The sequence below is a fragment of the Hemicordylus capensis genome, chromosome 2 (assembly GCF_027244095.1).
Source record: "Hemicordylus capensis ecotype Gifberg chromosome 2, rHemCap1.1.pri, whole genome shotgun sequence".
Lineage (NCBI taxonomy): Eukaryota > Metazoa > Chordata > Lepidosauria > Squamata > Cordylidae > Hemicordylus > Hemicordylus capensis.
In genome coordinates, this window is record NC_069658.1 from 189338234 (window position 1) to 189359669 (window position 21436).

The following is a 21436-nucleotide window of genomic DNA, read 5'->3' on the forward strand; positions in this document are numbered from 1 at the left end:
TTTCTTGGACCTCCTTAGAGATGCTGAGGATTGACTCTGGGACCATCTGCCTGCAAAGCAAGGGCTCTGCCATCGCTCTACCACGGCTCTCCGGTTTGTGTCAGATATTTGTTACCTGGATGAAGTTGGCATTGATATAATCTGCTTGCCCTTCTTCTGTCAATGCATTCAACACAACTCTGGTCTGATCATCTGTAAGAGACACACAAGTGGGAGTGAGTGCCGTGGAGGAGCTGAAAAGGCCAGGGGAACAGCGAGGGAGAAGTACATGAGTTGCTAAGTGTCAGACTATATCTCTAAGGTGGCAGGAAACAAAAAGAGGAATTGCAAGATGTCTATTCCTTGGACCAGAACTTGCATGGCACAGCCCCCACATCAAATTTGATCAGAACCCTGTGAAGACAGTGGCTCAGCAACCACACCAGGGACTATGCTGAACTACTTCTGCTGTCTGACTCCAGCAGCTACATCTAATGTGTCTCAGGGCATCGCTTATAGATTACTGGGCACCTAGAGCAATTAGGTTGTCCATAGAAAGCAGGGCAGGCCCATCTCTTACATCAATGAAGTATTTGTCGGAGATTTCAGGGAACCCTAACCTGCACTCCAGACCCTACTTCAGGCCCTCCCAGTTGCCTCTGTGACCCTCAGAGTAACAGTGGCACTGGATCAGGAGCAACATGCAGAACCAGAGTGCCTTCCTGGCTGCCTGAGGTCTCCCTTCCAGTAGGCTTACTTGGGAGAAGCACGTACAGGGCCATTCCCAGATGGCGGGCTTAACCACAGAATTAAGTGGGGTAAAGTAGAGTGAGTTATGAGGCAAGATATTAGCCACATAAAAGCGCAATAAAGATAATTTGAAGAAACCTGGGGGCCGTTCACATAGCGCTGCTTTAATAGGATACCCCTTTATTCTTTCAAATTTCCCCCCATGCACCGTTCATACCGTGCACCATTCAAGTCCATGTAGGGCATACCACTTCCTGAGTGAGCCACTCCCAGTGGTATTTTATGGTGAACATAAGAACATAACCAGGCTTTTCTTAAAGCCTCGCTTTCCCCTATTTTAAAAATTTATTTTAACATATGCTTGGTGAACTTGTGGAACATTGTATGCACCTGCCCTGCACAGTAAGTCCAAAAGAGGAAATTGCAGGCAGAAGAGGAGGGATGGGAGGAAGCTCCCTGCTCTAGGGGACTCCCTGGCTGCTGGTAAGTCTGATCTTTTATTAGCTTGTTTGGTGGGGGTGCGTGCAGTCCCTGCTCTCTCCCTTCTGTCCCTCTTTCTGCCCTTTGCCCTTCTTTTTCTGCTTTCTCCTTGCTTTTTGCCTTGGTGTTTCTGCTTTCTCTTCCCACCACCAACTGTTTCTGTTTTCTGCCTTTTGCCCCTGCTTCCCGGCTTTCTGTTTTCCTCCATTCTGGCAGGCTCGGGTAAATACCCAAGCCCTCTGGCGTGGAAGAGGGGAGGGGGGTGGTGTAGGCCCTTGCCTCGGTTACTGGGTTCTCCCCTGTCCCCCTGCTCCAATGCCCAGCAGCCATTACTGATTCATGGATGAGGAAGGTGGCATTAAGATGGAAAATTGCCCCCAAGCCAGGGTGCTGAGATGAAAGCCATCCCTGGGAAGGGAAACATGACGTTTCCCCAGGCGCCACCGACTCCCAACTCACACGGCAGGATGTCTTTGTAACGGTTCTTCTTGATGTTCTCCTTGTTGCCCCCAGCCGCTGTTGAAATGCCCTGCTGTTGCCGGAATGCTGCAGCCCTGGCCTTGATCTCCTGCCAAGAGACAGAAAAAACTGCACACATTATACAGCATTTTAAAAGAGGGTAATGACTGATGAAGACCCTAGGAGACAATGATGGAAAAGATTGCTTCAGGTGGTTACAGCTGGTGCTGATGATTCAGCTGCTGCTCTTTCACCAGTAGCATCAAAGTGCTAGGCTGCCCAAGAGGATGACCTGGAGCTTTTACACACATGGCTGTTAGTTCAACTCTCCTCCAGAATGGAGGGTGCAGCTTCACATATCAGCTGGATATACCTCAAAGTCACTGCGAGCTATCAGGGACCAGTTCAGACACGACTCTGAGAGAGACACAACTCGGAGAGCTGGTCTTGTAGGAGAGGAGAGCTGGTCTTGTGGTAGCAAGCATGACTTGTCCCCATAGCTAAGCAGGGTCTGCCCTGGTTGCATATGAATGGGAGACTTGATGTGTGAGCACTGCAAGAGATTCCCCTCAGGGGATGGAGCCGCTCTGGGAAGAGCAGAAGGTTTCAAGTTCCCTCCCTGGCAACATCTCCTAGATAGGGCTGAGAGAGATTCCTGCCTGCAGCCTTGGAGAAGCCACAGCCAGTCTGTGAAGACAATACTGAGCTAGATAGACCAATGGTCTGACTCAGTATATGGCAGTTTCCTATGTTCCTATGTTTCCTATGTTCCCTCCAAATTATGGCTGAGCATTCTGGCTTAGCCCAAATTATGTCCAGTGTAAAAAAATCCTCTTATCTTCAGTGGCTTTTTCTAAAAAACCCCAAGGCTTCTGTTATGCCCTGACACTTTTCTGTGATGTGTGGAGGGGCCATTGCCAATAATTCGGCTTCTTTCGAAACTCCGTGATCTTCTGTTAAAGGAGTCTGACAGGAAAACAGTGAGCCAAAGGAAAAGGGCTGCCTCCCTAGCAGGTTCCCCACCCCCACCCCAACTGCGCTCCATCCCTCCAGACCCCCCTGCTCCCTCACCGCCCAGCCCCAGTGACAATCCCCAGCAGGCAGGGCTCCCCCCACAACACGCTCCCTCCCTTGCACACTCTTGCTCTCGCCCCCACATCTGGTGGAGAGGAGCACAGCTTTCCACAGCGGGGCGGGAGGACTGGCAAGCAGCAGCAGCCCACACATGATCTCCACTGAGAGAGGGCCATCTAGCTCCAGCCTCTGCCTTCTCCCAAGGAAACTCTGCCAGCAGCTGGCAGGAGGAAACCATGGCTGAACTGCAGCGCTGGCGGAAACCCTCTGCCAAGGGGCAGCTCCTTCTCTTCTGCCTGCTGGGCTTGGCCTGCATGGTGCTGACTCCTGCCACTGGCCAGAGAGCTCCCAGCCTCCCCACTGCCCACCCCAGCTGCTCCTGCACCAGAGACACCAAGGTGATCCCCAAGAACCTGCCCAGAGATGTCATTTCCCTGTAAGTGGGGGGAGCTAATATTCCTTGAGGGACCAGCTTGAAAAAACCCAGAGAAAGCAGTGGGAACGCACAAAGGAGAAAGATAGCAGGGAATGCAGGAAGGAGCCGATGGCTATGTGAATGGTCCATCTAATCCCCCAGATTAAAATGCCTCAAATGTACTGCGAAGTAGATTCGCTCCTCGGATACCCCACAGTATGAAGCCATGTGTGAATAACTCCCTGGAATCAAGAAGAGGGGAAACATAGATCAGCTCTCTCCCAATCACAATAGTAACTTTGGGTCCAGAGCTTTCGATTGCATTGCAGCAGAAGGTGGTAAAGGTGGTAGAGTCCTGCGGTGGGGGAGTCGACTGTACCACTTCAGACTGCATGTAAAGACTAGGTTTTTTTTTTTTAAGTTCCCCATTTAAAGAACCAACATCCAAGAAGTTTTTCACACTGAGCTTTTAGTTCGCATCTCATCCAGGTGTTCACATATTGGCCAAATTTACCCCCAAGTCCCTGTGAGTTATCAGGGAGCACTTTGCACACAATTCAGATTTTTCATCATGTGTTAGTGTGTCACCCAATTTATATCCGAGGTTAAAAAAAAATCCACTTTTTGCATCAGTTTTTTTGGGGCAATGTAAAACTTGCAGTAAAGCCTCACAGAAAACCCACAGTAAAGCCTGCTGTCTGGCAAAGCTCCTGGTAGAAGACTGGCATATCCAGGAGAGAGGGTTTAGCCCTGTGCTAGTTTGCTGAAAATCTCTTGGGATGGTCCATACTGCAGATTTTCCTAATAACATTTGAGTCCAGAAGAGGACTTGGGGAGATTTGATGACACACACTTACTACTACTCTGTCAGAGAACTATGTTGAACTTTTAATGGCACTTGGTGCTCTTTATGAAATCCTGGTTCCTCCTGTTAAAATGGATACTGATGTCTTTTGTTGGCTGTGTTGATTATTGTTAAATGCTGTTCTTGTTTTTATGTATTGGTTTTAATTGCTATTTTCTTCCTTGCCACTTGTTAGCCACTTTGAGACTTTGGTGAGAAGGTAGGATATACGTTCCTAAAACAATAACCTTGTTCCTAATACCCCACCAATGAAAAGCACTCTGTCTCAAAAAGTGCCATGGTATTTTTTTTATTAAAAGACTTTTCTCATTAACTGGATCTGAGTTTTGCTTTGAGATACTATCATCTGAAAAGTGGGATATAAGTTCCCAAAATAAACAAACAATCTGGGCCTCTTCATTTTGCTTTCTCTCAGTGGTGCAAAGCAAGCAGTGTAAGTGTGGGAAAGACCCATGTGATTGATTCCTGCTCACATGGTTCGGTCATTTAATTTCTCAGCTACTTGTCACGCCCTCGATCTCCAACAGCGAGGAGGAAGGGGAAGCTGTCAACTTTCCAGGCGATGCAGGAGTGTCTGGGGGCAGAGCCCGGCTGTCAGTGTTCATGAAACAGCTGTGGATAATGACTCTGAGCAGGCACAACAACCTGAGGCAGCAGAAATCGTGAAAGACCAATCGGAAGAAGAGCTATGCAACCAACCCCCGCTGACCCCCCAACAGCGGCGTGTCACGAGACGCAGGGATCAATCGGAGACTATTAGGAAAAGCAAACGCCTCTTGCAGAGTGCTGATAACGATAAGCCTTAAATCCCTGCCAGCTGGGAGCTCTCGTGGCTTGCACTATAAATCACGTCGTCAGTCGTTTTCCCTGTGAAAAACAACATTCGTCAAACTATATGTCGACAGCATGCAGCCAAGTCCGGTCAAGACCTTGACACTACTCTCAGAAAAGCAGCTCCCACAAAGTTGGGATAACATCTAAAAGGCAGCTAGAGATGCATGGCAAGGAGCTCTAGAGGGCAGAAGGCATCTTGCCACCTTGCTGGCACCCCAATAAATTTCTGCCTGAGTCAACCGTCTGACCTCACCTCATGGAAGGGCCGCTCCGACTACAAAAACATTGAAGCACAGCTAGGCTCTGGCAGGTCTGCGGGGAGAGTGGGCTTAGCCCACTCTCCCTGCAGATGATCAGGCCTGCAGCCCTGGGTAGCCAGATCAGCCGCCCACACGACTACCGGCTCTGTCATATAGCCATTGGGGGATGCGGGGATTGGGGGCCATGTGGCCCCCGGAAGTTCCAGGAGGCCCCACGTGAGTGTGTGGGGCATTCTGGAGGGTCCCCCGAGGCCGGGAGGTGGCTGCAGCCTCCCAGTCGGAGGTCTACTCGTGTGTCTCCATGCACCGCAGTGGCACACGAGCAAAAAAATAAGGTTAACAGAGCGCTTGCTCCGTTAACCTCTTTTAAGGGGAGGGGGAATTAGGGTGGCTAGCCGCCTTGGAACCACTGGGCTCACCTGCAAGCCCGGTGGTTCCAACGATCAGTAGAAAGCAGGCGAGGTTCCCTTAGCCCTCTTTCTACTGATTGTGGGAATAGCTCCTTTATGACAGTCTTTCAAGATCTGCTCCCCACTGAGGGAGGGTAGCAAGAAGCATATGTCAGGCCTGTTCAAGGGTAGTCCTCTCATGAGGCAACATGAGGTGGTCACCTCACGCAGCACGTTACTGGTGTGCCAGCATGGTTACAGGGTACCAAGATATACCACACCCCTTGCTGCTGTCATCGGAGCAGCTCTTTGAGACTTATTTGATGCTTGCAGGCACTCGGTCTTGCAAGTTTTCCAGGGAGTGTTAGAGCTTGCAAGAAGAGGAGGCTGCTGGCAACCTTTCCTCCTCCCCATGCTCAGTGGAGGGGCTCAGTGGGCCTGGTGGTGGTGGGGTCATAGGCTGGCTGAGGTCAGGGGCTTTAGAGGTTGCTAGTCAGGTTGGACTAGGATGCCTTTGGAGGATCAACTAGGAGCATGTTTGCTTCTGGGGACTCAAGCTCTGCAGTGGCTAATACAGACTCTTGCCACTCAGTCTTCCTCACTGCAGAGGCTGTGTATAAGGCACATGCTCACTCTTCTTATCTATGTGCAGAAAGCATGTTGAAGCCTTTCTCTTCAAACTGCAAGAGGGGGGAAATGTTGGAGATGGACTTCTAGTGCATCAGCCTTTTGCACCAACTATCCTAATGACCACTAGGGGCATTGGGATTAGAGAGTGAGTAAGGGTCTCCCTAGCTGTTCTACCCGTTTCTACTCTATGACCCCTGACATGACTCTACAGTATTTGCTGTGCTGAGTCAGAATCCCTTCCTTTCCTCATAGAGAGCAGATAGAAACATCTCCCTCTCTCCTTTACCGATTCATTATGTAGTTCTATAGATTAGGATTAGGTCTTTCCTATCCAATGTGTACTTCACCAATAAATACTTAGTATTTAGTTCTACAAGAGTCTCCATGTGTCTTCTCTAAATAGCTGCAACAACTAAACTCTGAAACTACTCTGTAACTGGAGTGGGTAGCTCTTTAGTGCTCTGCTAATTAACTGGGGGATAAAAATTAAAAACCCCAACTGAAAATGGATTTATGATTTTCTTTAGCCCTCTGGTTTGTTACAAGCCAGAAGAACACACAATTCCACCCATCAGAACAAGAAGGACCAATGCAACACTTCCTTCAAGGAACAGAAAATGTTTTCTAGTTTAGTAGCCCCCAGAAGATGACTGATAGTCTACAGGAAGTGGCCAGATACACACTGTTGGTTACACTCCTGTTGAGTTTATTCTTAGAGCACAGAAACTTCCTTTGATGTTGCCAAGATCACCAAAGCTGGTTCTGCCTGTACGATGCTTGCTTGCTTCCTCTCCTAGAACTGGTTGGGACAATAGATTATTTCTTTCTGGGAGTATGAGCTCCACCCAAGGTTTCACCAGGTCAGGTCAGGTGGGATGTTATATAAGACAGTTCTGTCACTGAGGCAAGCTGGGGTTGGTATCATGCCATGAACTGATGGATCAGAGTCTGCTGGTTTAAAGCTGGAGACTGGAGTAGGCATGCAGTATTTCCAGACAGAGGGCATTTTTGTAATAGCTTGTGTGGGTTTGCACCAAAAATTGCATACAGAGTCATAGCTGGGTGGGTGTCTACACCTAGCAGTACTTGTACTAGCTCATCCCACTATTTTCTGCCTGCATCAAGGTGGAGTGTTGGGAAACAAGGTGGACTCGTGTTGGGATCCCTCTCCTATCTTCCCACTACCACCCGCTCCCCCCCAATACTTATTGGACACGTGTGGAAAGCAAGACATTTACCTCTTTCAATTTAAATTTTATTGGCATGCACTTGTTTACTGCACTTCTGGTTTACCAAATGCATATAACATCCCACTCCCTGAACTTCTGCCAAGATACCTATGAAGCTTGGAATGGAAGAAACCATGTTTGATGAGGCTGATGTGGTTTTCAGTGTCTCCTGGTTCTCAGAACATTGTTGCTGATCACTTGATAAACTACTTCCTGAAATCCTACGGAATTGTTCCCCTGTCTCCTGCCCAATTCCTTTAATGACTTGGTAGCAAATTTTGGGGGAGTAAGTCCCATTGAACTTAGAGGGACTCACTCTTGAGTAAATATGCATTGATGGTACTGTTGAGGCCACAATTTCCTCTTTTTAAAAAAACAAAAAACGTGAAATTACTGCTCTTGTGATTACTGGTGGGAGGAGAAGGAGAATAAGTGATATTGCAAATACTGATACACACATATGGGGAACATAGGGGAGCAGAGGAGGAGAAGGAGGTGGATTGATTAGTGTTGCAGTTTGAAGTGGAGGGCATGGAAGGTGCAGACAGTGGTTGCTGCTGCTGCTGCTGCTAAACTCTTCTGTCCTCACCTTTCTTTCTGATGCTTCAGCCAAAGCCTATAATAGGAAATCACTTGCTTCTAAAACTTTGTGTCTTGTCAGAATGGGATGAAAAATTCATGCATGATAGACCATTGTGAGCACTATATATATATATATATATATATATATATATATATATATATATATATATAAAAAATTCAAATTTCATGCAGATAGATGAAGAGCTTTCTGTGCATGCACACTTTAATGTTCTGAGGCTTGATTTTTTTTGCTATTTAAATTAAAATTGCCACAGTCTGAACAATCAGATGGGAACAATGTTTCTAATGCCACTTTCATGTGGTTTAGAATGACACCTGTTTCTGTACATTGAATAAGACCAGCAAGTTTCCTCTGGAGCCAAGCCTCCTGGATTCTCTGGAAAAGGCATGTAGTGTGGGCTCTTGGAAACATTGCAGAAAAATCCCAGATGGAAAGCAGGACCCAGTTTATGCCACAGTTCATCTACAGCACATGTGTTCAGTTCAATCCTGTAAGTAAAGATACAAGTGTAAACCGCCCTGAGCCATTTTTGGACGGGCAGTATAGAAATCGAATGAATGAATGAATGAATGAATGAAGTGCCTCTGAGCAAGTGCAGAATGTATTCCCTTTACCATAGGGGGGAAGAAAGAGAATCTCCCGATACCAGAGTTCAGGGAAAGCACTTCTAGATCATAAAGTATGGTTTCCAGTCAGATTTAAACTATAACAAATTAAGTCCTGATGGAAGATTCTCACTTTTAAAATGGCAAACCTGACACACTTCCTTGGAAATAAACTGTATGGAAATCAATGGGACAAAGAAGTACACATGATTATGATCAGGCTGTAAAGATCTTAATGGTTCAGCCCCTCTGTAGTTATCTTTTTGCTTTTCCATTTCATCAGGAAAATTTTAGATTTGCATTCTGTTGCTGTTTGTTGAACTGACTCTCTTCTTCAATTTCTTCTACCCCTGCTAACTTGGCAAAGAGGCACCTTTTAACATGGTGATTCTCTTTATTTAGCAGGGGGAGAGTATCTGGACCTTTCCACCCCCAGCACAGTACCTCCAGTGACTGTTGCTGGTATCTATCTTAAGTTTCTTTTTAGATTGTGAGTCCTTTAGGGACAGGGATCCATCTTATTTATTTGTTATTTCTCTGTGTAAACCACCCTGAGCCATTTTTGGAAGGGTGCTATAGAAATTGAATAAACAAGCAAACAAGCAAACAAATAAATTTAGGCCTCGGATCTTGTGATCTTGTATTCTTCCAAACATCCTTTTCTCTTACAGCTTCCTAAATCGAGAATGTTCTTTCTGGATCTACATACTATTAGGATGCTGCAAATCTCTCTCTGTTCCCAGAACAAACCTGCATATTAGCTATTGCAGATATGAGCCCTGATCAGACTGCAAGTTTGAAAATATTATTGCTGGATCTGCAAGGAAAACTGTGGTGTGCAGATGAACAAAATGATGCGTAGTTAAGCCAACTACATGTCAGGACAGGATGCATGTCCTGAACATAATGACAGTGTGCAGGGAGGTAGAAATATCTGTGGGAATAAAGGGGCAGGTTTCACTTGTTCTTACTGCTTTTGTCATCTTAAGGGAAAATGTTGCAAAGTGTATAGTTCAAATTCAGCTCTACTCCTGCACGACTAGTATTGCATGGCAACTAGTGCCCTGGATAGGAATGCACATCTCTTTTTGCATCAAAAGGCCCACTCAATCAAGGTAGTAGGCCTGGATGAGCAGTGCAAAGCAGATGCACATCTAGATGCATGTTTGCACTGACTATACACATGGAAGCTTGTTTCTGTAGGCAGATCTCCCATTATGACTTTGGGCCTGGGTGCATCTCTCTTCTCTTTCTTTCCTTTCCTAAATGTTGCATTTCCTTTCCTTAAAATAAATCTTCATTTACTTCTCATATTCAGTTAAATAAAGGATGTTGTTTTTTGTCAGCTCAGCTGTGTTTAATTTACCATCTGGGAGTTTGGGTGCATGAGAGCCAGTGTGGTGTAGTGGTTAGAGTGCTGGACTAGGACCGGGGAGACCCGAGTTCAAATCCCCATTCAGCCATAAAACTAGCTGGGTGACTCTGGGCCAGTCACTTCTCTCTCAGCCTAACCTACTTCACAGGGTTGTTGTGAGGAGAAACTCAAGTATGTAGTACACCGCTCTGGGCTCCTTGGAGGAAGAGCGGGATATAAATGTAAATAATAATAATAATAATAATCTAGAAGTACGCAGTGTTAGTAGTGAGCACACTGTGGAAATGCACTCCCACTCAGGGAAACCTGCTTGCTCTTCTTTCTTCTGCCTGGCTCTGCACAGTACTGATTGGCTGGGAACCAATAATGCTGTAGTCATCACCTACTTATCCTCTCCTCCCTACAACATTTTTTCAATATTTAAAAAAAGATGATGCCAAACGATGCTGCTTTAAAAAAAAATAAGAAGACAAATCTACATTGAATAATTGAATACATTGACTTACATTCTGCACAGTGCCCCACTGATTCAAGAGCGGGTTGCACTCGCTAGTTCCATGCAACTCAACAGCCCATCCTTCATGCTAGCAAAGGCGGAAAGCTTCCATTGCATCATCACTGTTGCAGTGATGCTCCCATTGGGAATAATGGGAGAATTATTGCAGTCCTTGCCGCCATGGAGTCTCTCCTCCTTTGCTAGCAGTCAGGACAGGCTGTTGACTCGCACAGAATCAGTGCACAGCCCTGCTCTTTAATTGGTGGGGTGCTGCACAGGATGTAAGCCACTATGCTTTAAAAATAAAAAAGCAGAACACCACCCGAAGCAGGGGCAAGGGACAAGACGGAATCAGCATTCTGTTTGTTGGCCAGTATGTCTGTCAAATGCAGGGGCGTAGCAAGGTTGAAGTGGGCCCTCAGACAAGAAGTGAAAGAGGGCCCCGGGGTTCCCTGCTGCCTCCTTCTCCCTCTTCTCATGTCTTTGCTGCTGAAGAATTATGTGGACAGGATGAAAAACAAAACGTTCTCGACATGCCCTTTCTCACTCTTATGCAAATGCCATCATAGTCCCGAAGACGCTCTGATCAGGAGTGATGAGAATGTCAGCTTGCAAATGAGTCAAGGAGGCGGGAACCCGGGGAGACTGAAGAGCAGGCTGTTTCGGAGCCAGTGGGTGCCCCCCCCACACACATGGTGCCAGGGACATTTATTCTCCCTTGTTCAATTATTATTTTTATTATTTTTAACGGTTAGTGAAAGTGAAGGGAAGCTGTGCTTGAATTACAGGAGAACAAGCTGCTGTGGACCCTAATTTGTATATACACTGTAGTATGCACCCTTGGAGCATACTATTATTTGCATGTTCTTCCCTTTCCCGTCACTTTCCTGTTCCCCTTTCATACATAATTTGCTTGGGACATTTTAGTTTTTGAAAGGTGCCTAGTATACTTTGTGCGGACTAAACACACCAGGCCATACGGTAGGTCAGTACTGATTTGAACTGAGCGTTCCTCTGATTTCCTCTGAGTTGCTTTACCTAGTTTAGTATCTTGTCAGTGAAGGATATCACGTGAGTTTCCCTCAGAGCCTTAACTTCCTCTCTTTGCTTTCTCCCACAGCCAAGGAGGAGTGGCAGGTGAAGTAAACAGTCTGTTCAGCCCGCTCCTTTCTTTTCACCTTGGGCTGCCCTGGAGCTTTCCCAGACAGCAGGCTTTACCGCAGGATTAGAGTACTGCAAGTTACGGATATTTCAAATTTGCCTAAAAAACCGACACAAAAAGTGGATTTTTTCCTACCCTGGACATAAATTGGGCTAAACTCCAATGGCACTTTCCATACAGGGCTTTTAGCTTGCATCTCCTCTGGAATGGAGGTGTGCATTCACATATCAGCCAGATTTACCGCAACATCCCTGCAAGCTATCTGGGAGCACTTCACACCCGATTCGGGTTTTTCACTGCATGTTAGAGTGTAGCCCAATTTATATCCAGGGTTAAAAAAATCCACTTTTTGAGTCATTTTTTGGGGGGCAACTTTGAACTCGCAGTAAAGCCTCACCGTAAAGGCTGCTGTGTGAAAAATGAAAGCAATGAGCAATGAAAAGCCTGAATCATATATGGAGTGCTCCCCAATAGCTCGCAGGGACGTCAACTTAACAGCAACAAATATTTATATACTGCTTTTCAACAAAAGTTTCCACAGCGGTTTACATAGAGAAATAATAAATAAATGGATCCCTGTCCCTTGAAGGGCTCACATTCTTAAAAAAACAACACAAGATAGACACCAGCAACAGTCACTGGAGAGATGCAGTGCTGGGGGTGGATAGGGCCAGTTACTCTCTCCCTGCTAAATAAAGAGAGTCACCATGTTTAAAAGGTGCCTCTTTGCCCAGGTAGCTGGACAATATGTGAACGCACACTTAATCAACGTTTTAAAGAATGGTTTATCAAAGTAAAACCTGCTCCAGGCCCAGGAAATTGCCTTTCCCCCTGCATTATTTTTGTCCTTGCATCAGAGGCAGACCTTCCGCATGTGTCCTGTGGCCTTTGCCTGCGTGGCCTCAGTGCAAATTTAGTTAATCTTTCCCCAATACAAATTCATTTCTCTTTGCTGAGAGGTTACAAATGAGGGCTTTGTCCGACTTGCAAACATTTACCACCATCACCGCCCACTGCTGAAACTATTTGCCTCTCCTGTCACTCAGAGCTGCCCTTCCTCAAGTCCTTCACTGGCTTCCCATTCCCTTTCCTATCTAGCACAAAGGCTGACTTTGCAAGCTCTCCCCACTCTTGCGCCCACCCTTCCTACTTGTTTCCCATTATATCTCTGCCACTCTACCTCTATTCCTTTTATTATTTCTTGTTTACACAGTCAGACAGGTGTTATTGACTGGTTTGTTTTATCCAGACATCGAGTCCTTCCCAAGGACCTGGGATGGCTGGATTTTATAGTCAATTGTTATAGATATCATCGCAGAATATAGGCTGTTCCCAGTAAAGCTGCTTTTTGTATTTGGCTGGTGGTGATTTCTGTGGCCCCTATGGTGTTGAGGTGCTCTTCAAGGTCTTTTGGAACTGCACCCAGGGCACCAATTACCACTGGGATTATTTTGGTCTTTTTCTGCCACAGCCTTTCAATTTCAATCTGTAGATCTTTGTATTTTGTGATTTTTTTCTATTTCTTTTTCTTCTATTCTGCTATCCCCTGGTATTGCTATGTCGATTATTTTGACTTGTTTTTCTTTCTTCTCGACTACAGTTATATCTGGTGTATTGTGTGGCAGATGTTTGTCTGTTTGTAGTCGGAAGTCCCATAATATTTTTACATCTTCATTTTCTTCAACTTTTTCAATTTTATGGTCCCACCAATTTTTGGCTACAGGTAGCTTGTATTTTTTGCAGATGTTCCAGTGTATCATCCCTGCTACCTTGTCATGCTTTTGTTTGTAGTCAGTCTGTGCGATCTTTTTACAACAGCTGATTAGGTGGTCCACTGTTTCATCTGCTTCTTTACAAAGGTGGCACTTGCTGTTTGTGGTGGATTTTTCTACTTTGGCTCTTATTGCATTTGTTCTTAGTGCCTGTTCTTGTGCAGCCAGTATTAAGCCCTCTGTTTCTTTCTTCAAGTTGCCATTCTTAAGCCATTGCCAGGTCTTGGTGATGTCTGATTTTCCACTTATATTGTGCAAATATTGACCATGCATGGGCTTATTTCTCCATTTTTCTGCTCGGTTCTTGACTTGTTCTTTCTTGTAGGCCTGCTTTCTTTCATTGGTGTTGAATAGTTTCTCGCTATTGACCATTTGAAGTGCATCTTCTTCACTGTCCTTGATATATTCTTCAAGGCCTCTTTTCTCCTCCTCTACTGTTTGATGGACTTGCAACATTCCTCTTCCACCTGAGCTGTGAGGAAGGTATAGCCTATCTACATCACTGCGGGGGTGTAGAGCATGATTGATGGTCATGATTTTCCTGGTCTTACGATCTAGCGTCTCTAGCTCTGCCTGGGTCCAGTCTATTATTCCTGTACTGTATCTTATAACAGTTATAGCCCAGGTGTTTATGGCTTGTATGGTGTTCCCGCCATTGAGTTTGGACTTGAGGATTTTTCTAACTCTCCTGATGTATTCACTTCCAATTTTTCTTTTAACTTCAGTGTGTGCAATGTTATCAGCCTGGAGAATGCCCAAGTATTTGTAATGTTCTTTCTCTTCCAGGTTCTTGATCTTGCTTCAATTGGGCAGTTCTATTCCTTCTGTTTTTCTTATTTTTCCTCTGTTCATTATTAATGCGGCACACTTGTCTAGTCCAAACTCCATTGCTATATCACTACTGAATATACAAACAGTGTTTAGCAATGATTCCATTTCTGACTGGGACTTTCCATACAACTTCAGATCTTTCCATACAACTTACTTGATGTTTTAGATGTTTGGTATCCGAGGCCTGTTTTGTTTAGTATTTGTGAAAGTGGGGTCGTGGCGATTACAAACAGCAGAGGGGATAGTGAGTCCCCTTGGAAAATGCCTCTTCTAATGCTAACGATTATTATTATTAATTCGATTTCTATACCGCCCTTCCAAAAATGGCTCAAGGCGGTTTACATGAGAAATAATAAATAAATAAGATGGATCCCTGTCCCCAAAGGGCTCACGATCTAAAAGAAACATAAGACAGACACCAGCAACAGTCACTGGAAGTACTGTGCTGGGAGTGGATAGGGCCAGTTACTCTCCCCCTGCTAAATAAAGAGAATCACCACGTATAAGGTGCCTCTTTGCCAAGTTAGCAAGGGATTTTTAGGCAGCCCAAAGGTATCTTGCTTGAACACTATTCCGCCCATTCTCCTTTGCTGCACCCAGTTATGCATGGGACACTCTCTCTGAATACACAAGTCATGCCGCCTCTCCCTTCTTTCAGAGTCCTCCTCAAAACTCATCTTTTCCATATGGCCTTTGGTTTATCTAACCTTTTCATCCTCATTCCCAGAGGGAACCAAGTTTTATTTATGTGCAGCAGCATCTGCGCACAGTCATTCCCTGAGAGCCTTCTTTTTCTCTCCCCTCCCTCAGTTGCCTTCCCCATAATAGTTTGTTTGTTTGTTTGTTTGTTTGTTTGTTTGTCTGTCTATCTATCTATCTATCTATCTATCTATCTATCTATCTATCTATCTATCTATCACATTTGTATACTGCCCAAAACGTGAATCTCTGGGTGGTCTACAACAAAGCAATAAAAACAACAAATAAAAAGGTTAAAACATTACAACAATGTAAAATGTTAAAATGCTTAAAAACACAATTAAAACAATATCTAATTAAAAGCCTGGGTGAACAAATGCATCTTGAAAGCCTTTTTAAACATTGTAAGAGATGGGGAGGCTGGTGGCAACTGCAGACGAACCTCTCAAGATGATCTCAATGGGTGGTGTGGGTCATAGTAAATAAGGCATTATCTTAAATTCACAAGGCCCAAGCTGTTTAGGGCTTTATAGGTTGTAAACAAAACCTTGTATTTTGACTGGAAACTTATCAGTAGCCAGTGTAGACATTTTAAGATAGGAGTGATATGGTCTCTCCGAGATGACCCAGAGACCAACCTGACAGCCGCATTCTGAACCAACTGCAGTTTCCAGACGACGTACAAAGGCTGCCCCACATAGAGCGCATTGCAGCAATCAAGTCTGGAGGTGACCAGCAAATGTACTACTGTTCTGAGGTCATTTATCTCAAGAAACGGATGCAGCTGGCGCATCAGCCGAGGCTGATAAAAGGCACCTCTGGCCACTGCCTCAACCTGGGACACCAGGGAGAGTTTTGTGTCCAGAAGCACCCCCAAACTGTGTACCTGTTCCTTCTGGGGGAGTGTGACACCATCCAGAACTAGCAGTTCAAAATCTTCTCCTGAGTTCTGACCCCACACAATAAATACCTCCAGAGGCGTATCTAGGGGAAATAGCACCTAGGGCAAGCACTGAAATTGTGCCCCCTGTCCAAACATCTGACACCCACCTTTCAGATCACTTTACCATAATATCAGCTCAAAAATACAAGTCAAGCTCGTTAATCTTTTAATATTTCAAAAACTATTTAGCAGTGGACATAGCCAGACCAAAAAATGCTGGAAAACTACAAATTTCAGTGTGCTGGGGCTCATGAAATACCCAAATACTATGTGGAGGTGTACTTGGAAAACTAAACAGAAGTACCTGTCTAATTCTCTATGCATTGTAGCATCACTGTTATGTAAGTTTTAAAAATAAATGGAGAATTTGACTTTTCCCAGATACTCTGAAAATAATTAAAGGATATGTAGAGTAAACTGTGTCACTGCTTGGAATATATTCTAGTCTTCCAGAAAGACAGTTAAAATGAGAGAAAGAAAGCAAGAAACTCCCAGTGGGCCTTAACAGTAAGGATTTCACACTGACTCAAAGACAAACTCATGATTAATAGCCATATTATTAAGACATCACATTTAACTCACTTATCACAAGAAGCAAAGTAAGAGTAAATGAATACAATCCTAGCTCATAGGCTTCAGCTCAGTATTCACAAGCCCTGATTCTCTGTACATAGTGCCAGGGGCGTAACTATAATAGGGCAAGGGGAGACAGTTGTCTGGGGGCCCAATGCCTTGGGGGCCCCCCAGAGGCAAGCCACATGACTGACTCCCCCAGCTGCGCACCCGCCCAGGGTTCCTTCAGTTGTATTCATCCTCTGAAATTGATGTGAGTGTTAAGACCTGGAGCTACCAGAACAGCATGTCTTTCTCTAGTAACATTAAATGACTTACATCGTCCACAATGATGATGTTCTATTGTGGCACATAGGAGATATATATATATGTATATGTATATATATATATATATATATATATATATGTATATGTATATGTATATATATATATATATATATATATGCTTTTTGTTACCACTATTCAGTCTCATTTAAGATTTCTTTACTTCATGAGCTGAGCTTCAGTGGTGGGGGGGCATTTTCAGATCTTGTCTCTGGGCCCACTCCAACCTTGCTACACCACTGCATAGTGCCAATCTGAAAATGTGTACAGTGACTAAAGGCCATAGGGGGTCTGAAAAGGTTCCCCCTCCCCTCCCCCCACTGGCCTCTAGGGCCTCACAGGGACCATTTGAGCATGTGGGGTGGCCATTTTTAAAAATACTTTTTAAAAAAAGGCCACTGAAAACAAAATGGCCATCACGCATGCTTAAATGGCCTCTGCGAGGCCTGGCATGGCCTAGGTCCTCACAGAGGCCATTTGAGCATGTGCAGTGGCCATTTTGTTTTTGGTGGCAATTTTTTTTAATTCTTTAATTTTAGAAAATGGCACCCCTCTTAAAGTGGCGCCCGGGGCACGTGCCCTGCCTGCCCCACCCTAGATACGCCCCTGAGCACCTCCGTCTTATTTGGATTCAGCCTCAGGTCTCTCTTCCAGCCCATCACTGCCTCCAGGCAGGCATTTAGGGAGGTTATGCCTTCTCCTGATAATGTTGACATGGAGATAAAGATTTGGGTTTTATCAGCATACTGATAACACCCTGCACCAAATCTCCTGATGATCTCTTCCAGTGGTTTCATGTAGATGTTAAACAACATTGAAGACAATACAGTGAGGGACATCATACTGAAGTTCAGATTTTGAAGAACAACAGTCCCCAAGGGACACCATCTGTAATCTGCCCAAGAGGTAAGAGAGAAACCACTGCAAAGCAGTGCTCCCATCCCAAACCCCCTCAGATGCTCCAGAAGGATACTATGGTCAATAGTATAGAAAGCCGCCAAGAGGTCCAAAAGGACCAACAGTGTCACACTTCCTCTGTCAATTCCCTACTGGAGATCATCCTTCAGGCCAACCAAGGCAGTCTCCACCCCATAGCCCTTGTGGGCAGGAGATGACAACAAAACAACTTTTTGTTGTTTATGAAACTCTGCAAAGTGCTGATGGTACTAAATAAACAATATTATCATTTATTTAAAATAACGCTGCTGTGCTGAAATGTATTTAGCGGTCAGGCAGCTTTGATTGGCTTAGATACTGCACAGTCCCCTGTAACTGTTGGTGGAAGAATGAGTGTGTGTGGAAAGCCCATCTAATGCTCTTTCTTTGTAAAGGTGCAGAGCCTGTAAGCCACCTTTACCATATCCTAAGGGAAAGTAGCCTAAGGGAACCGACCATTTCCTAGGGGAAACTTTCCTAGCCTACCATTTCCCAAGGGAAAGTCCTACAGCGTCAACGTGATTTTTAGGAGCCACAGAAGCTCTGTGTGTTTGCAAGCAGGGTCAACGGGCTTTTTTCCACACTCATATAGCCAGTGTGCACATCCCATTCTTCCTTTGATGGGGTGCTGCCCAGTATCTAAGCCATTCTAATATTCCTCAAGCACTTTTCTTTAAAAGAGCTGGTGAGTGTGTGGCTAGTGGCTAGAGTGTTAGAACTAGCAAGGCCTGGCTTCACACTCCTACTCAGTCCTAAAGCTTGCTGGGTCTAACCTACCTCATACGGTTGCTGTTAGGAGTGGGTGGGTGGGAGCCTGTATACTGCCTTGAAAAGTGGGGAAAGTGGGAATAAAAATGTATTAATAATGATAAGAAGTGGTGTACAGCTGGCGCTCTTACCCCCTGGACCCCTGGAGTTCTTACCCCTGGACTTTTGGGCCAAGTCCAGGGCCCTCCAAATCCTCTTTAGTCTGTCCTGGGTGGTGTGGTTGCCGCCCCACACTGCACGGGGAGGCCAAGCGTGACCTTTGCTTTAGAGATGGGGGAGGGGGACTGGGGAAAGAAATATGTAGGATGGAAATATGTTATGTTGCATGTTGAAATGTTTCTGCTCTTGCATATTTGCACAAATTTACCTGCTTTATATTCTTACATTCTTGTGAGTTCAGTTGCTATTTGTGCCCTCAAGAACCCATGTGTTAAAAATACTGTGTGTGTCATGGGGTGTGTGTGTGTGTAGGGGGATGATGCTTAACTTGCAGTGGTGGGGTGGGGTCCAAAAGCCTTTAGGTCCAGGCTCCACAATTACCTAGGTGTATCTCTGTGCACACCTAGATGAACACTAATAGCAGGAACTATGCAGAGCAGCGCCACAGCTAAACAGAGGTAGTGGTGCTTTTTATTTGGGAACACAACAAAGAATACACCTGAATCTGGATTACTTCTGTATTCAGAACCTGCAGCAGCTTATTATTTAAGAAGATGCTGCTGCTCCTATTCCCAGCTATGTGGACAGCCAAAGTAATAGAAAAGTACCTTTCTGCCGTGGTTGGTTTTGCAGAAGTGACCATTGGGGGCAACTAAGTGCCCTTCCTTCGCTTTCTCCAGATCTAAGCTCTGGAGCCTTTTTTTCATCTCCAGTGCTCAACTTTGAACCATTCATTATTATTAATAAAATAAAATACAATACAATTAATAAAGGCACTGAGCGCATGCAGAGTGCTTTCCCTTCATTGCTGGGTTATTATCACCAACTGGAACCAAGCCACTGCACAACTGGAACCAAGGGTAAGGGCTTTCTTTCAGGTGAGGCTGCCAACTTTTGGGTTCAAAAATATTGGCTCTGGCTGTGGGCAAGGCCTAGGAGAAGAACTAGGGTAATAGAGGATTTGGAGGAGGTCAGAGGCAGAGCCCAGAGCAGGGATTTCTATCCTTGTATCTCCAGCTGTTGTTGCATATGAAAGGGAGACTAGAAGTATGAGCACTGTAAGATATGCCCCTTAGGAGATGGAGCCGCTCTGGGAAGAGCAGAAGGTTCCAAGTTCCCTCCCTGGCATCTGCAAGATAGGGCTGAGAGAGATTCCTGCCTGCAACCTTGGCTGCTGCCAGTCTGTGAAGACAATACTGAGCAAGAAAGACCAATGGTCTGACTCTGTATATGGCAGCTTCCTATGTTCCTATGACCCAAGTCTGGGAATCTGTGGCCTAGAGGAATCTGGAATGTCAAGGAGGGCAGAGCCAGAATTTAATCTGAAGAGTTTGAGGAGGAAGAGGAGCCAGGCAAGTTACAGGCAGAGTCTGCCAGCGTCTGGAGTTTCCTGGCCTTTCAGGTTCTAAAACTGGCTAATCAGCAGAACACAGTTTTACTGGTTGGACCAGTAAAATACTGGCTGGTCTTTCCAGGGCAAACAATATATCTTCCAGGCAGGCTAGAGCACAATGGTCTGTTCTGGGTTGTTGTTTTTTTTTGCTTGTCCTATGTTGAACCACAGTCAGCAACATATAACACCATACCAAGCAGAAGAAGGTCTATACTCTTGGAAAAACTTTCTTAGTTGTTTTCTTCCCAAATTCCTGATTGTCCCTGGGTCTTTATTGGCCTCTTTCTAACACAAGACAATGAAGCCATTGTCTCTAAGGGGACAAGAGATAGTGTAATTACTATTTGTGCAATGCTCAGGAATTGGGGCAGGCTGTACAACAGCTCAGAGCTATGAATGCAAGTGGTACAGACCATAAGGAGAGCTAGCAGCCTCACCAGGCCAGGCATGTGAGCTTGCAACCTGCTCCGGCATGTAAAGAGCAGGGCTAGCCTAGGAACCAGGATGCCTGGGTTCACTTTCTGTCTCTGAATGGGAAATGAGTATAATGGCTGTAGCTGTAGCGGCAGTACCCAGAGCTAGGAAGAATTTGGCCTATGTGGCCAACACTGGGTGGGGAAGTGGGATCCAGAGACTGTAGATGGAGAAAGGGTGGCTGTGATGGAAGCTAAAAGTGTTTTTCTATACACACACACACACACCACAACACACATAGATAGTTTTCCAGAGTGTGTTTTTCCTGTTTAAATCTAGAGTTAGAACTACTGATATTACAACTTCTGGTACTTGTGTGGGGCCTGCAGGCAGAACCTTCTGGATCAAGGGCACGGACCTCAGCAAGCCCAATGGCAAAGCCCAAGGGACAGAACCCTGTGGTTTTTGGTGGGTGTCACCCCAGTGGAAAAGCAGCCATTTCACCTACAGAGCACAGCTTTAAGAAATAGCTTGGAGTTGGCAGTGGGGGTGGGGAGGACGGCCTTGCCCCTTGTTTTTCTGGCAGCTGACCTGAAGGGAAAGCCCCCACTCATGCCACTCTTTTTCTGGTTGGTTAGTACCCTATTTATTTTTTTAATCTGTTCCATTTTTATTATTTGACTAGCAAAATGCCTCATTGTGACAAATGGTGCATGTATATGTGGAGGGAGGCATAGCGTTAGACATTATTTGGACCCCTTTGGGGGCGCAATGCACCCCTGTACGCACTGCTCCCAGGAGACGCGTTGCAGCTGACAACCTTGCAGGACCACTCCATGTCAGGAATGGAGTGCAGGTTTTGCCTTCTGCACAGGTTCCAAATGTGGCCCTTTCCTTTCCTCCATAGGACTGAACGGCAACTGTTCCTCTGTATGGGAAACAGCAGTGAACTTGGGCAACCATTGGGCTGGGTTTAAACCGGCTCCTCACCCTGGTGACCCCAGGCATTGTGAATCCA

General features: G+C 45.4%; 1 protein-coding gene across 4 annotated transcripts in view; it reads right to left on the reverse strand.

Moving 5' to 3' along the window:
- The window catches only part of PTPN18 (protein tyrosine phosphatase non-receptor type 18), a 63155-nt gene that overhangs the window by 35152 nt on the left and 6567 nt on the right, over window positions 1–21436 (reverse strand). For all 4 annotated transcript variants that reach the window (XM_053295861.1, XM_053295860.1, XM_053295859.1 and 1 more), the window contains exons 2-3: window positions 1669–1777; window positions 116–192 (exon numbers count right to left, since the gene is read on the reverse strand). In XM_053295861.1, coding sequence (XP_053151836.1) covers window positions 116–192; window positions 1669–1777 — 186 coding nt within the window. The remainder of the gene's footprint in view (window positions 1–115; window positions 193–1668; window positions 1778–21436) is intronic.